At 33.3% G+C, this 16,562-nt stretch overlaps 1 protein-coding gene across 6 annotated transcripts in view; it reads right to left on the bottom strand.

The window, feature by feature from the left end:
• Positions 1–16,562, bottom strand: part of TANC2 (tetratricopeptide repeat, ankyrin repeat and coiled-coil containing 2) — a 325,771-nt gene that overhangs the window by 297,879 nt on the left and 11,330 nt on the right. For all 6 annotated transcript variants that reach the window (XM_045489387.1, XM_045489388.1, XM_045489389.1 and 3 more), the window contains exon 2: positions 10,123–10,216. In XM_045489387.1, the coding sequence (XP_045345343.1) occupies positions 10,123–10,189 (67 nt within the window). In that variant the 5' untranslated portion in view covers positions 10,190–10,216. The remainder of the gene's footprint in view (positions 1–10,122; positions 10,217–16,562) is intronic.

The following is a 16,562-nucleotide window of genomic DNA, read 5'->3' as shown; positions in this document are numbered from 1 at the left end:
CCCACAGAAAACAATTCCTACCCAAGATGAGCTTATAAGCAAACTTTAAAAACACATGAGGAAATAACCCACCAGGAACAAGTCATAAAACACAGCAGAAAAATTAGCACCCCAAGCATTTAAGGTAATACGATGACACAAGAAAACATAAAGATATAACCCCTTTATTGTATCTCTAGCTCAGGTCTCAATCATGGGCAGATTCTGATTGTTTAAAAATTTAGGAGGTATCCCTCAGTCATAATGGCAGTTTGTCCTACAATGCATTGGACAATTTCAAAAAACGAAGTAGCAATAGTGCTCTGGCCTTACTAATATGCCATGGTTTTCCTTACTCTCTGTCCTAGACACATCTAGCCTATGTTTAACCATGTGACCAGGTATAATTAGCTTTAGTACTTTATAAGTCACACCCCCACCAAAATCAATTATTCTTTTTCATCTTCAGTTATTCTCATTTATTCTTCCACAGAACTTAAATTATTTTAATCAAATAAAAGTGAACCTGTTGTTGTCCTTGAATGAAACTGCAACAAATTAATGTGTAAATCAAATAACATGATATGTCTTTCCATTTGGCCAAGTCTTACACAGGTTCCCTGTCAAATTTATCCCTGAGAATATGATGGTTGTTATCATTGTGAATGTAAATTTGTTATGTACATTTCTAATCAGTAAATATTGGTAGAGCTAAAGTGTCAACCACCCCCAACTTATGTTATTTCTACTAGATATTTACTGGATTCTCTAGGGTTTTCAATTCATTTAAAAATAAAGATGACACTGTCTTTTCTTTTCCAATATTTATACTAGTTATTTTATTTTCTTGTCTTTATTAGATACTAGAATTTCCAAACAATTGTGAAAAAGAGTGGTAACAGGAGAAATCGTGGCTACGTTTCTGTTTTAGAAGTGGCTGCAGTACTTCTTTGTTCAGTATGATGTTTAGTTTTAGACTTGGTGACTAGCTTTTATTATACTTAAAGTACCTTTCTTTCTATTTGATGATGTTTTTAAAGGCTGCTGCTCAGTTTTACAAAATGCTATTTCAGAATATAATGCTACAACAATGTAGTTTTTAATTTTTTTTCTAAGTTAAAAACCTGTTGGTTTTCTGTTATATAAACATCTTCGCATTCCTGGCATAAATTCTACTTGTTATAGTACATTATCAGCAATTATTTATATTTAACTATAAGTTTTACTTATTTACTTTGGCCCACTTTTCTTTCTATACCTCCTGCTTTATTTACATTTATTTTCTACTTTGCTGGGAGATACCCTCAAGTTTTGTTCTTCCGACAGCTGTGTTACACTAGGGTACTATACTTTGAGTTCTCGAATATGTGAAATTAGCAGTTATTTTTCCCATTCATACTTGAATGATGGTTTACAATTACAATGATACCAATTAATGACATTAACATCTATCAAAGAAACATATTTTTTTATTTTTATTTGATTATTTTTTTTTAATTTACATCCAAGTTAGCATATGGTGCAACAATGATTTCAGTAGATTCCTTAATGCCCCTTACCCATTTATCCCATACCCCTCCCACCACCCCTCCAGTAACCCTCTGTTTGTTCTCCATATTTGAGTCTCTTATGTTTTGTTCCCCTCTCTGTTTTTATGTAATTTTTGCCTCCCTTCCCTTATGCTCATCTGTTTTGTATCTTAAAGTCCTCATATAAGTGAAGTCATGTGATATTTGTCTTTCTCTAATTTTGCTTAGCATAATACCCTCTAGTTCCATCCACATAGTTGCAAATGGCAAGATTTCATTCTTTTTGACTGCTGGATAATACTCCATTGTGTGTGTGTGTATATATATATATATATATATATATATATATATATATATATATACCACATCTTCTTTATCCATTCATCCATTGATGGACATTTGGGCTCTTTCCATGCTTTGACTATCGTTGATAGTGCTGGTATAAACACTGGGGTGTGTGTGCCCCTTCGAAACAGCATACCTGTATACCTTGGATAAATACCTAGAAGTGCAATTGCTGGGTCATAGGGTAGTTCTATTTTTAAATTTTTGAGGAACCTACATACTGTTTTCCAGCATGGCTGCACCAGTTTGCTTTCCCACCAGCAGTGCAAAAGAGATCCTCTTTCTCTGCATCATCACCAATATCTATTGTTGCCTGAGTTGTTAATGTTAGCCATTCTGACAGGTGTGGGGTGGTATCTCATTGTGGTTTTGATTTGTATTTTCCTGATGATGAGTGATGCTGAGTATTTTTTCATGTGTCAGTTGGTGATCTGGATGTCTTCTTTGGAGAAGTGTCTATTCATGTCTTTTGCCCATTTCTTCACTGGATTATTTGTTTTTCGGGTGTTAAGTTTGATAAGTTCTTTATAGATTTTGGATGCTCACCCTTTATCTGATACATTGTTTGCAAATATCTTCTCCCATTCTGTCGGTTGCCTTTTAGTTTTACAGACTGTTTCCATCACTGTGCAGAAGCTTTTTATTTTGATGAGGTCCCAATAGTTCATTTTTGCTTTTGTTTCCTTTGCCTCTGGAGACGTGTTGAGTAAGAAGCTGCTGCAGCCAAGGTCAAAGAGGTTTCTGCCTGCTTTCTCCTCGAGGATTTTGATGGCTTCCTATCTTACATTTAGGTCTTTCATCCGTTTTGAGTTTATTTTTGTGTATGGTGTAAGAAAGTGGTCAAGGTTCATTTATCTGCATGTCGCTGTCCAGTTTTCCCAGCACCACTTGCTGAAGAGACTGTCTTTATTCCATTGGATATTCTTTCCTGCTTTGCCAAAGATTAGTTGGCCATACATTTGTGGGTCCATTTCGGGGTTCTCTATTCTGTTCCATTGATCTGAATGTCTGGTCTTGTGCCAGTACCATACTGTCTTGATGATTACAGCTTTGTAATACAACTTGAAGTCCAAGATTATGATACCTCCTGCTTTGGTTTTATTTTTCAAGATTGCTTTGGCTATTCAGGGTCTTTTCTGGTTCCATACAAATTTTAGGATCGCTTGTTCTAGCTCTGTGAAGAATGCTGATGTTATTTTGATAGGTATTGCATTGAATATTTAGATTGCTTTGGGTAGTGTTGACATTTTAACAATATTTGTTCTTCATATCCAGGAACATGGAATCTTTTTCCATTTTTTGGTGTCTTCTTCAATTTCTTTCATAAGCTTTCTATAGTTTTCAGTGTATAGATTTTTCACCTCTTTAGTTAGATTTATTCCTAGGTATTTTATGGATTTTGGTGCAATTGTAAATGGGATTGATTCCTTGATTTCTCTTTCTGTTGCTTCATTATTGTTGTATAGGAATGCACCAATCAATGTGATTTCGGCACATTGATTTTACATCCTGCAACTGTGCTGAATTCATGGACCAGTTCTAGCAGTTTTTTGGTGGAATATTTTGTGTTTTCCATATAGAGTATCATGTCATCTGCAAAGAGTGATAAAAGTTTGATCTCCTCCTGGCCTATGTGGATGCCTTTTATTTCTTCGTGTTGTCTGATTGCTGAGGTTAAGACTTCTAATACTATGTTGAATAACAGTGGCGAGAGTGAACATCCCTGTCTTTTTCCTGACCTTAGGGGGAAAGCTCTCAGTTTTTCCCTATTGAGGATGATATTAGCGTTGGGTCTTTCATAATATGGCTTTTATGATCTCGAGGTATGACCCTTCTATCCCTACTTTCTTAATGGTTTTTATCAAGAAAGGATGCTGTATTTTGTCAAATGTTTTCAAAGAAGCATATTTTAACTTTCACTAATTACTTGCATGTTTAAAATAGTAAGTTAAGACAAAAATTAAGAAAATATATAAACATATAACTTTTATTTTAATTTTTTAATGTTTATTTTTGAGAGAGAGACAGACAGACAGACAGACAGTGTGAGTGCGCAAAGGGGAGAGAGAGAGGGAGACACAGAATCTGAAGCAGGCTCCAGGCTCAGAGCTATCAGCACAGTGCCTGATGCAGGGCTCAAACTCCACACACTGTGAGATCACAACGTGAGCTGAAGTCGGAAATTAGCCGATTCAGCCACCCAGGCACCCCTAAACGTAACTTTTAAAAAAGAGAAACATATATATTTCCTTTATAACTCATAATGTTTTAAAAAGAGTCATACAATTGTTTTTTTTTTTTTTCATAAAACTTAGGAGTCCTACATGTATCAAGAATAATTTTTACATGAAAATTTTGAAAGAAGTTATAAAATTCAGTTATAAAACTGGTATTTACATATGCTTAGGGAAAAAACTCTGCCTGAGAAAATTCATTTGTTATTTTTGGATATAAAATCTATTTCTGTGAAATATTTATATAGTGGCCTACACAAAAGTTCAGATCAACTATTTAAAATACAAATTACAACAAGACAATTTCCCTTTATTACAAATTCTTTTTAAATGAATACTAAGTTAGTTTCCTAAAACAAAACAAATAATTATGCTTATGAGAAAACTTACCTTATGAATCTTAAATATAAGCTAGGAGCAAAAGTTAATATAAAGAATAAAGTCCACCCAATTATTCATTAACAGTTAAAGAAAAAAAATAACAATGAAAACACTAATGATGTTATTCGATAGGTATACTTTTTTTAAAATATAGAATTTATTCTTGCTTTATAATTTCCTACCTTGGAGTACATTTGGCTTCTTTTCACATAGGATACAAAGCACTATTTTTATACCTAATCTAACTTATAACTACACTAAATTATAAACATTTTACACGAAAAACCATGGAGAAGAATAAATAGTAAAATGAGACCCCCCAAAATCATTATTGACATAATTAAATACCTAGTAAATCAAAAGGAATTAGCTTTAATACTACAGTAGAACCCTGACATGTATGGATTGAATAATATCTCTGCTAGAGTTGTACTTACTCTGAAGCCTAAGATATAATCATTTGTAATTTTGCTAAAGTGCAAATATGATGCCTACCTTTAATCAGAATAGTATGTATACATAAGTCGCTTATCTGGTACTCAGATCAAAAAGTCTATTCACAACTGAATCCTAGTATGACTTTATTGATTTCTACTAATATCTTATAGAAAGTAATAGCTGTGAAGTGATAGAAAATGCTAGTGCTGGTGTCAAAAGTGAACAACTGAAGGTATCTAAGAAAATCATGGTTCTAGGCCAGAAAATAAATTTGGGATAAGCCATTTCTTCAGGTGTCAAATTTGGAAACCACTCAGATCTCTGATCTCTATGAGTATGTGTGTGTGTGTGCATGTGATCAAAAAGTGATGCCAATAATTATCTGTCTTCTGCCAAACTCAATCAAACTGTGTGGGGAGACAAAATAACTAAATGTAATGTGGTTCTCTGGACTGGATTCTGAAACATAATGAAGACATTAATGGAAAAACTAATGAAATCCAAATAAAGATCTGCAGTTTAGTAAACAGTAGTTTACTAATGTTGGTTTCTTAGTTCAGACAAATGGACCATAATAATATAAGATGTAACAATGGGTAAAAGTGGGTAAGTGGTATTGAGAATTGTCTGTATTATCTTTACAACTTTTCTCTAAATCCAAATTTAACCCAAAATAAAATGTTTACTTCAAAAAAATAACTAAAAAGTAAAGTAACAGACAAACAAGGAAATGAAATAACATTAGTAGAAACCAAAAGAAAGAGACAATAGAAACAGACCCATTTAGTTACCAGACACAGATTTTACTATGTTTAGGGACATAAGAGACAAGACTGAGAATACTGACAAAGAAATGAAAACCATAAAAAGAATCAAATGGCGTCTACCTGCTGATTATTTTTAAGTTGAAAGGGGAAAACCAGTATCCATTAGTAGAAAAACCTGGAGAGCACCTTGATTTGGTGATCAAAATCACTAATGAGAGACAGATGGACACTGTGCGCTTCCAGCTGTGATGCCCCAAGAAGAAAAAACATAAATTTAAGTAACATTCAGACCACAGATACATACCCTGAATCTAGTCATTAAAAAAAAAAAAAAAAAATCAAACACAAAATTAGGGGCTTCTGCTTATTTTTAAAGAGAGAGACTTTATTCTTCAAAAATGTCAAAAAAGGTTGAGTATTTCAAATTAAATGAGAATAAAAAGACATGACAAGTAATGTAATGCCTTATCCTTATTAGAGCTTGGGAAGAAGGGAGAAAATTCTACACAGGAAATTACTCGGTAAACTGACAAAATGTGGAAAATAAATGGTAGATTAGATAAAAAGTGTATCGATGTGAAACTGTTTGAAATTGATAACTATACTGTGGTTATATAGAGGAACCTCCTTTCCTCAAGAAAGTCACACTAAAATTTTTAAAGAGTAAAGGGGCATAATGTATTTAACTTACTCTCAAGTGATTTTTTAAAAAGTGAGTGTGAGAGAGAAGCCAGACTTGGGGAGAGAGGGAGACAGAACATGTATGTATGTATGTATAGAGAGAGAATGATAAAATAAATGCAGTGAAAGTTAAAAACTCATGAATGTGTGGAAGGGCATGTGTTCTTTGTACTACTATTGCATCCTTTCAGTAAGCTTAAATTTATTTCAAAAAAATTTAAGTTGGCAAATGGAATTTCTAGGACTGAAATATACAAAAAACTAAAATTAACTGAATACAGTTAAGGGCAGATTATACACCACTGGAGAGTGAACTAGTGAACTGTAAGATAGCCTTATCAAAAAGAAAATATCCTGCATAAAGCATATAGAGAGAAAAGGATAGGAAGAGATTTTAAGAGACAGAGATGATATGCATGTGGTCTATCAAATGCATAACTGGAGTCCTAAAAATAAAGGAAAGAGTGAAAATGAAGGGAGAAAAAATCTGAAGAGATAATGGATAATATCTTTTTGAAAGTGATGAAAGCCAACAAGCCATAAATTCAAGAAACACTACAAACATAAATAGATGATGAACAATGATGGAAGAAGGTATTGTGCTAAGTGAAAAATCAGAGAAAGATAAGTATCATATGTTTTCCCTGGTATGTGGAATCTAAAATACAAAATCAACCAACCAACCAACCAACCAACCAACCAACCAACCAACCAAATAGAAACAAACTTGTAAATACAGAGAACCAACTAGTGGCTGCCAAAGGGAGGTGGTTTGGGGAAGGGCAAAAAAGGTGAAGGAGATTAAGAGGTACATACCCTCAGTTATAAAACAAGTCATGGAGATGAAAAGTACAGTATACTAATTGTCCAATCACTATTGTATACCTGAAACTAATATAACATTGTATGTCAACTCTACTTTAATAATAATAAAAAATAAAAAAAAAAAGAAAGAAAACCACTCCTGGGCACATCACTGTAAATCTAGAAAACTAAAAACAAGGAGAAAAAAGATCGCCTTTAAAGAGGCAACAATTAAGACTAACAGTTGACTTCTCACCAGAAATAATTCAAGAAACCAGAAGACAGGGGCTCCTGGGTGGCTCAGTCAGTTGAGCATTTGACTTCAGCTCAGGTCATGATCTCAAGGTTTGTGGATTCAAGCCCTATGTTGGGCTCCGCGCTGACAGCTCAGAGCCTGGACCCTGCTTCAGATTCTGCGCCTCCCTCTCTCTGCCCCTCCCCAACTCACACTGTGTCTCTGTCTCTCAAAAATGAATAAACATTTTAAAAAGTTAAAAAAAAAAAAAAGCCAGAAGACAACTATATTTGAAAGTGCTGAAAGACAACTGCCAATCTAGAACTCTATTCCCAGCAAGAATATCCTGCAAAAATAAAGGCAAAATAAAGACATTTCCACATAAACCAAAGCAAAGTAAATTTGCCACATGAAGGAAATACTAAAGGGTCTTCTCCAGACAAAATTAAAGGTGATCCCATCTAGAAGAAGTGAGGGATGAAGGAAGGAATGAGAATCAGTGAAATGATCAAATATATAGGTAAACCTAAATAATGGTGAGTATATAAAACAACAATAATGTCTTGTAGAGTTTAAAATACATTCAGGGGAAATGAATGTAAGGCTCTTGCATTGTCCAAGAAGAAAGGAAAAGTACCATTTGACATCAAACTTTGATTGATGTTTTAATCTTTAAGGTAAGCACTGAAAGAAGTACAAGAATATGTAATTTCTAAGTCAAAAGGAAGAGATACAGAATAATAAAAAATGTTTTGATACATCAAAAATAAAGCAAGAAAGGAGAAAGCATGCAGAACAGGCAGTATAAGTAGAAAGCACATTGTAATGTGTTATATTTAAACACAAATATATCATTGGTTGAATTAATGTGTATTAACCAACATCTCCCTTAAGGGAAAAATTTGTCTGAATAAATTAAAAAAAGAAAGCTCAATTATACCCTATTAACAGTAAAACCACACAGAAATGCTGAAAGTAAAAGAATAAAACAAATTATACTCTGCAAGCACTGTGATCAAGAGAAAGGTAGGATAGCTACAGTAATATTAGACAAAGTCAACTTTCAAACAGAAGACATTATTAGAAATAAAGAGGACATTTAATTATGGTAAAACAGATTCACTAGGAAGATACAGCCATTCTAAATTTCAGTGTGTCTAATAAGATAGGTTCCAAATATATAAAGCAAAAATTGTCAGGAACCAGAAGGAGAAACGGGAGAAAATTCCACAATCATAGTGTGAGATTTAATCACATCTTTCTCAGTAAATACTTTCTTTAAAATAAATAAGGGTATAAAATATTTGAGTACCACCATTAACAAAACTGACCCACACTAGACCCAGTAACTGTAGAATCCATATTATTTTCAGATGCATCTAGAACATTCACCAAAAATTGACCATAAGCAGAGCTGTAAGGCAAATCTCAAAAAATATCAAAAAAATAGGGGCACCTGGACTGTCTCTGTCCGTTAAACATCCAACTTTGGTTCAGGTCATGATCTCAAAGGTTGCTGAGTTCAAGCCCTGCATCAGTGAGTTCGAGCCCTGCACTGGGCTCTGTGTTGATAGCTCAGAGCCTGGAGTCTGCTTTGGATTCTGTGTCTCCCTCTCTCTCTGCCCCTCCCCTGTTCACACTCTGTCTTTCTCTCTCAAAAATAAATAAACAGTAAAAAAAATTTTTTAATCAAAAAAATAAAATAATAATATAAGAGAACTTAACTATACTGTTATCACGGAACCTAAGTTAATAAGAAGAAGAAAACAGGAAAGCACCAACTGTTTAGAAATTAACAATTACACTTTAAATACCTATGGGTCAAGAAGAAATCACAATGAGAGTTTAAAAACATTTTTAAGTGAATAATAATGAATATACCACCAATGTAAATTTGTAAAATGCAGAAAAATTAGAAAATCAGAAGATTGAAACAATAAGTATCTACAACCCATTAACAGAAAACATTTACTACATTTATCAACATTTCTCCAAAAAAACTATACATACAAGTTTATGTTTTTTACCTTAAAAGCTTAAGAATTATCTCCTTATTCTTAAAACAAACTTCATAAACTTTATTTTAATGACTGTAAAAATCTAAGTTTATATTTCACTTTCTGTACAACCCTTTGAGGGCAGTTCCTATTTCTACAGTCTCATTCCCCAAAGGGTGCCTAAGAATGAAATAATTTCCTATGTTAATTCAAAAAATAAATTTATGTCTAGAAAGTTTTTAATAAGTAGTACACAGAAGCTTTACTCCCTCATATATCAGAAATAAATATGTTTCATCCACAAACTCCTTTATCTGACTGTTCCTGGTAAATATTTAAGTGTTCCTACGTCTTATATTAAGAGTATGGCATGGCAGCCTTGGGGCACCTGAATAACTGAGTTAAGCATCTGTCTCTTAATTTCAGCTCAGGTCATGATCTCGCAGTTAGTGAGTTTGAGCCCTGCACTGGGCTCCATGTTGACAGTGCGGAGCCTGCGTGAGATTCTCTCTCTCCCTCCCTCTCTGCCTGTCCCCTGTTCACGCTCTCTCAAAATAAATAAATAAACTTAAAAAAAAAAAAAAGAGTATGGCAGCCTAGAGAAATGTAAACTTCCTTTTTTTAAAAATTAACCACTTAATAAATATATAAAGTTGTAGCATCAATTCAGATCCCTAAAAGAACTTCCCTTTCTAAAATAGCACACAGAATAAATGTAGCATAGTCACTTACCACTTGATCTGTTTTTACGACTTGATTTCCCTCCAGTAAGAAGCATCTTGAGACTATTCCGAAACATGGTTGTGCTATTCTAGTACTCACAGAACTGTAAAAGATAATATGGGAAAATGTTAGAAACCTGGATTTTCCTATTCAAAATACTATTAATAATTAATTTTAAATGCACTTTAAGGAATTAACTATGTTCGAATATAAAGAAATTTTAATGGTATGAGAAAAACATTTAATTAATTTAACTTAACTAAACATTTAAATATTTCCTTAAAAGTACACTGTAGTACTTTGAGTACCATAAAAGATAAAGGCAGCTATCACTGAGGGCACACAGAAATAGAAGAAAGTATTAAGTAGCTCTCAATACAGTCTACTCTTTCACTAACTCTCTATTTCTTGGACAATTTTCCCATATGCCCAACACACACACTCCCAAAGTTTAAGAGTCTAGAAACTTACAACAGTGCATATTTTCCATCGCAAGCCAGAATTCCACCTCAAAGACCACTAATAAATTAGTGCCTATTCTCTTTATGTCCCACTTCTATCAAAGCAAAGTTCTCCCAGTTGTGCTTTGGATTATGTCCTCTCTCACCTCCTCAGAGACTTTTAGCCAAAAATCATCTTCCTTTTCTTTCCCACACAGAGTTAATTTTTTTCTCTCTGAATCATTTCAATCATAACATAAACATGTTAGTATGTCTAACCAAAAACGAAAAGTAAGTCCCTCTCTTTATTCCCACATGGTCCAATTACTGCTCCTATATCCTTACTCTTCATAGCAAAATTTCCAAAGTGTTGTTAGTGCTTGGTGCCTCTAGCAGATTGAACAGAATAAACTTGAACTAAAACAGATGTTCCAAAAAAATATCCAAACCAAAGCAGTGAGAAATAAAAGTTGAAAAATGTAAAAGAGAGAAAAACAGGCCTATGGAATCCACTGAAAGCTTCTACCACACACATGACTGAACTCCCAGACGAAGAGAGAGAGAATATAAGCCAGAAACAATATCTGAAATGATAACAACCAAGAACTTTCTAACATTAGTGAAAGATATAAAGTCACATCTTTAAAGACCTAGAGGAAAAAACAGATTTAAATACGCAACAATCACGGCGCCTGGGAGGTTCAGTTGGTTAAGCACAATGACTCTTGATTTCAGCTCAGGTCATGATCTCATGGTTCATGACATTGAGACCCTCGTCAGATTCTGTGCTGAAAGCGCTGAGCCTGCTTGGGATTCTCTCCCTCCTTTTTTCTCTGTCCCTTCCCTGCTTGTACTCTCTCTCTCAAGGTAAATAAACTTTAAAAATAAATAAATAGCAAGCAACAATCAACAGACTGAAAAATAACTTTAGACAGAAATTATGAATGGCAGAAGACAATGGAATGACTTCTTAAAATTCTGAAAGGGGTGCTTGGCTGGCTCAGTCGACTGAGCATCTGGCTCTTGATTTCAGCTCAGGTCATGAACTCACAGTTTCATGAGTTCGAACCCCACATTGGGCTCTGTGCTGACAGTGCAGAGCCTGCTTGGGATTCTCCCTCTCTCTCTCTCTGCCCCTCACCTGCTCACACACACACACACACACACACACACACACACACACACACATATACACACACACACACTCTCTCTCTCTCTCTCTCAAAATAAATAAACTTTAAAAAAAATTCTGAAAGAAAATAGATGCCAATTAAGAAATCTATTCACAGTTTAAAAAATGTTTGAAAAATGAAAATGAAATAAAAGTGATTTCAGAAAAACAAATAAAAATTTATCAGTAAAAGAAACACTAAAAACAAATTCTTCCAACAGAAGGAAAACAATACTAGGGAAAAAAAAACAAATGCAAAAAGTAAGAGCTGTAAAAAAGGTAAATATTGGCAAACATGAACAATGACCATGAACAATGACATAAAAATAATTATATTACTATATTTTTAAGTTTAAAATTTTAAAATGCATGCAATCAATTTAAAAAAGCCAGAACTGGAGTAAATGGGAGTCAAAGTTTCTAAGATATCTGCATTATGCAGGAAGTGGCAGAGGTAATAACCTACACCATACTGCAATAACTCAAAATTCATGTAGAAATTTCTAGGATAGCCATTAAAAAAGCTAATTGAGGTGAGAAAAAGAATAATTAAAATATTTCATTGAACCAAAGAAGAAGAGAAAAGGCACAGTGCACATCATTAAAACACAAATAGTAAGATAGTAACTTTAAACTCAAATTATAGTTATTATGTTAAATATTCCCTCTACTATAAGACTACTTATGGTCACAGAAAGATTAAATATAAGATGATGGGGAAAAGTGTACTATCCAAAAAAACAATAAAAAGGAAACTGTCATAGCTAAGCCAATATCAGATAAAGTCAACTTAAGGCAATAAGCACTACTAAAGAAAAAAAAGACATTTCTTAATAATTAAAAAGTCATACCAACAAAAAGATATTATACTTCTATGTATGAATGGACCCAATAACAAAGCTTTAATATATATAAAGCAAAAAAAAAAAAAAGTTCAAAAAACAAGACTAATAGATGATACAGACAAATCCATAATCACGTGGGAGATTAACACACCTTTGTTAATCACTACAAGATTAAGCAGGTGAAAAAAAATTTTTACCAAGATACAGAAGATTTGAACTATGTGACCAACCAGACTTAATATACATAGTACATTCTTCCAAATAAAAACAGAATATAGACTGTACACAATACACATACCAAAATGGACCATATGTTGAATCATAAAGCAAATCTCATTAAATTTCAAAGGACTGAAGTCTCTGAGAGTATATTCTCTGACTACAAGGCAATTAAGCTAGAAGTGAACAATTTTCAAAAATTGAGAAACTCCCCTACTGCTTGAAAATTAAGTGACATACTTCTAAATTACCCATGAGTCAAAAAAATAAAAATATATAAATCATCATGGAAATTTAAAAATATTTACAATAAATTATAATGAAAATATAAACTATGTAAACATAGAAAATGAAACTAAAACAATACTTGTAAATAAATGTAAAGAAGAATGCACGTATTAGAAGAGACAAATGAAAATCAATATGTAAGCTTCTATCTCAAAAGTTCAAAAACAAACAGCAAATCAAAGAAAGTAGAAGGAAAGAAAGAGTAAAGAGTAGACATGGATGATACAGAAAACAAATCCAAAAAAGATCAAATCAATGAACCAAACACTGGATTTCTGAAAAGGAGTAAAATTAATAAACCCCTAACAAGGCTGATCAAAAAATAACAGGGAAATTACAAACATCAGAAAGGAAATAAGGGGCATCATTTTAGTTATTCAAGTCTTTTTTATTTTTATTTTTTAAGTTTATTTTTTTGGTAATCTCTATAGCCAATATGGGGCTCAAACTCACAACCCTGAGATCAAGAGTCACATGCTCTTCTAACTGAGCCAGCCAGGTGCCCCAGATATTAAAGACCTTTTTTTTTCCATTTAAGAGAGAGAGAGAGAGAGAGAGAGAGAGAGAGAGACAGTATGTGAGCAGGGGAGAGGGGCAAAGGGAGAGAGAGAATCTTAAGCAGGCTCCATGCTCAGCACAGAACCTGACACAGGGCTTAATCCCATGACCTGAGCCAAAATCAAGAGCCAGATGCTCAACTGACTGAGCCACGTAGGTGTCCCTTAAAGGCTTTTTTTAAATAGGAACATAATATAACCACTTTACAACAAATTTAACATTTTATTTAAAACAAATTCCTTGAAAAATACAACTTACCAAAACTGACACAAAACTGAGCAGAAAATTTGAAGCAGGCCTATCTCTATTAAAGAAATTGAACTTATCAAAACTCCTCCCACAAGGAAAACTACAGGGCCAGATTACTATATAGATCTACCAAACATTTAAGGAACAAACAATACCAATCTTATAAAATTTCCTTAAGAAAATAGAATACTTCCAAACATATTTTATGAGGGCAGCATGCTCTTAATCCCAAAACCTAACAGAAACTACAAGAAAAGAAAATTACAGACCACATATCTTATGAACATGGACTCAAAAATCCTTAATTGAAGACATGGAAAATTACAAAGGTTACTTAAAAAGAAAACTTAAAGAATATTTAAACATGTAGAGATATACCATGTTCATAGAGTGGAAAGTTCACTGTTGTCAAAATGTTGATTCTCCCTATAATGTTCTAAAGAGACAACAATCTTAAATTCCAGCAGTCATTTTTTGGAGAAATTGAGAAGTTCATTCTAAAATGCATACAAAATGCATAAAATGCATACAAAAGAGCCTACAATATCCAAAGCAATCTTGGAAACTAACAAAAAAAGCTACAGCGTTTATACGACCTGAGTTCAAGACTTACTCTATAGCTCCAGAAATCATGACAGTATGGTACTCTCATAAGTATCATCAAGCAGATCAATAGTACTAAATAGGTAGCCCAGAAAAAGACCTACACTTAGATGGTCATTTTTTTTTTACCAAGTTATTAATGAGTAAAGGAAAGTCTTTTCAACAAGTGCTGGTGGAACAAGTAGATATTCACTTTAAAAAAATTAACCTTGATCTGTGCTTTACACTATACATGAAAGTTAATTCAAAATAAATCAAGCATTAAACATCACATAAACGTTAAAATCATAAAGTTTTTAGAAGAAAACACTGAAGAGTATTCATAATTTAGAGATAGGCAAAGGATTCTTAGTACACACAAAGTAATAACCATAAAAGAAAAACATGATATATTTGGGCTTTATTAAATTTTTAAAAAACATGTACTTATAAAAAATTAGCATCACCAAAACAAATAAGCAAGTCACAAACTGGGAGAAATTATTCACAAAACACATATCTAACATAGAACTGATATCCAAGATAAGGAACAACTACAACTCAGTAAAGAGACAGTCAAATTTTTAAATGGGTGAAAGATCTGAATAGACACTTTTATAAAGAAGATATATGAATGGCCAACACACATATTGAAAGAGATAACACAATTTGTCACTGCAGAAATACAAATTACAAAGAGCCAACACAATGCTTCACTAGAAGAGCAAACTTTTCAAAGACTGACAATATCAAATATTGACCAGGATGAAAAGCAACTGAAACTCTTAATACATTGTTTTAGTGTAAGAGTATAACTGCTTTGGACAGAAGTCTAGCAGTTTATTATAAAACTAAGCATATACCTATGACTCCACCCATTATATAATCCAGGAGGAATTACAACATGTGCATAAAAAGATTAGTATTGACAATTTTCATAGCAGCTTTATTCATAACAGCCAAAAAGTAGCCCAGATGTCCATCAGTAGGAAAATGGATAAACTGTGGGATTTTCATGCAGTGGGATACTACTCAGCAATAATTCATATATTCATATATTCAACAACACAGACAAATCTTAAAATATAATATGTTGAATAAAAGACTCTTACATGAAAGTGTATGTAGTAATTAATGGTAGAAAAAAATCAAGAGTAATGATTGTCTCTTGCATGTAGATGTGAGGATTAACTGAGAAAAGGCACAAGGAAACTTTCCAAGATAATGGTAAATTCTGTATCTTGAAGGAGTTTGGAATACAAAGATGTATGCATCTGTCAAACTTCAGTAAATGTTCACATCAGATTAAGTTTACTTATTTTTGAGAGAGAGAGAGAGAGAGAGAGTGCATAAGCAGGGGAGGGAGAGAGAAGGAGAGGCAGAGGATCTGAAGCAGGCTCCATGCTGACAGCAGACAGCTGGATGCGGGGCTTGAGCCCAGAAACCGTGAGATCATAGCCTGAGCCAAAGTAAGAGGCTTAACAGACTGAGCCGCCCAGGCACCCCTCAATTTTTATTTTCTTGAAAGAGAATGAAAAACTATTTTCTTATGTATAAGATTTTCTATGAATATACAAACATCAACAAAATATGTAAAATATTCTATATGTATGATCTCTTTTAGTCCCCAATGAAACCTCAAGATGGGTGGTATTTGCTTTGTTTTAAAGAAAAATTTGAGATAAAGGAAAGTAAAATAGCATGCTTACAGTTATACAGCTAATATAAGCTTAAGACCATATTTGAACCCATGCTTTTGGTCCTCCTCTTCAGTGCCTATTCTTATACAAGGGACACAATCTATTTAAAACATTAACTGAAACTATGAAAGTTCTAAATCTAGTGATCCTAATTAAAAGTCTCAAGTATTATTCCATTTGACTCTGGTTTTTGAAATAATGCCTTTTAACTCATTTTACCTTAATCTAGTGAGTTAACAAAAAAAAAAAAAGAAAGAAAGAAACATACTGTTACAGGTTGGCTTTAGTCTTTGCAAATGTACCAAGAAAAATTACGACAAAACACATTGAGGAGGAAAAGAAAAGATACCCTGCTTTAGTGGACTCTGACATCTACCCAGATCCCTGTAACAGGATC

This window comes from Leopardus geoffroyi, chromosome E1 (genome assembly GCF_018350155.1).
Source record: "Leopardus geoffroyi isolate Oge1 chromosome E1, O.geoffroyi_Oge1_pat1.0, whole genome shotgun sequence".
Lineage (NCBI taxonomy): Eukaryota > Metazoa > Chordata > Mammalia > Carnivora > Felidae > Leopardus > Leopardus geoffroyi.
Note: the sequence above shows the minus strand (reverse complement) of the source record. Positions and strands in the feature narration are given on the sequence as shown.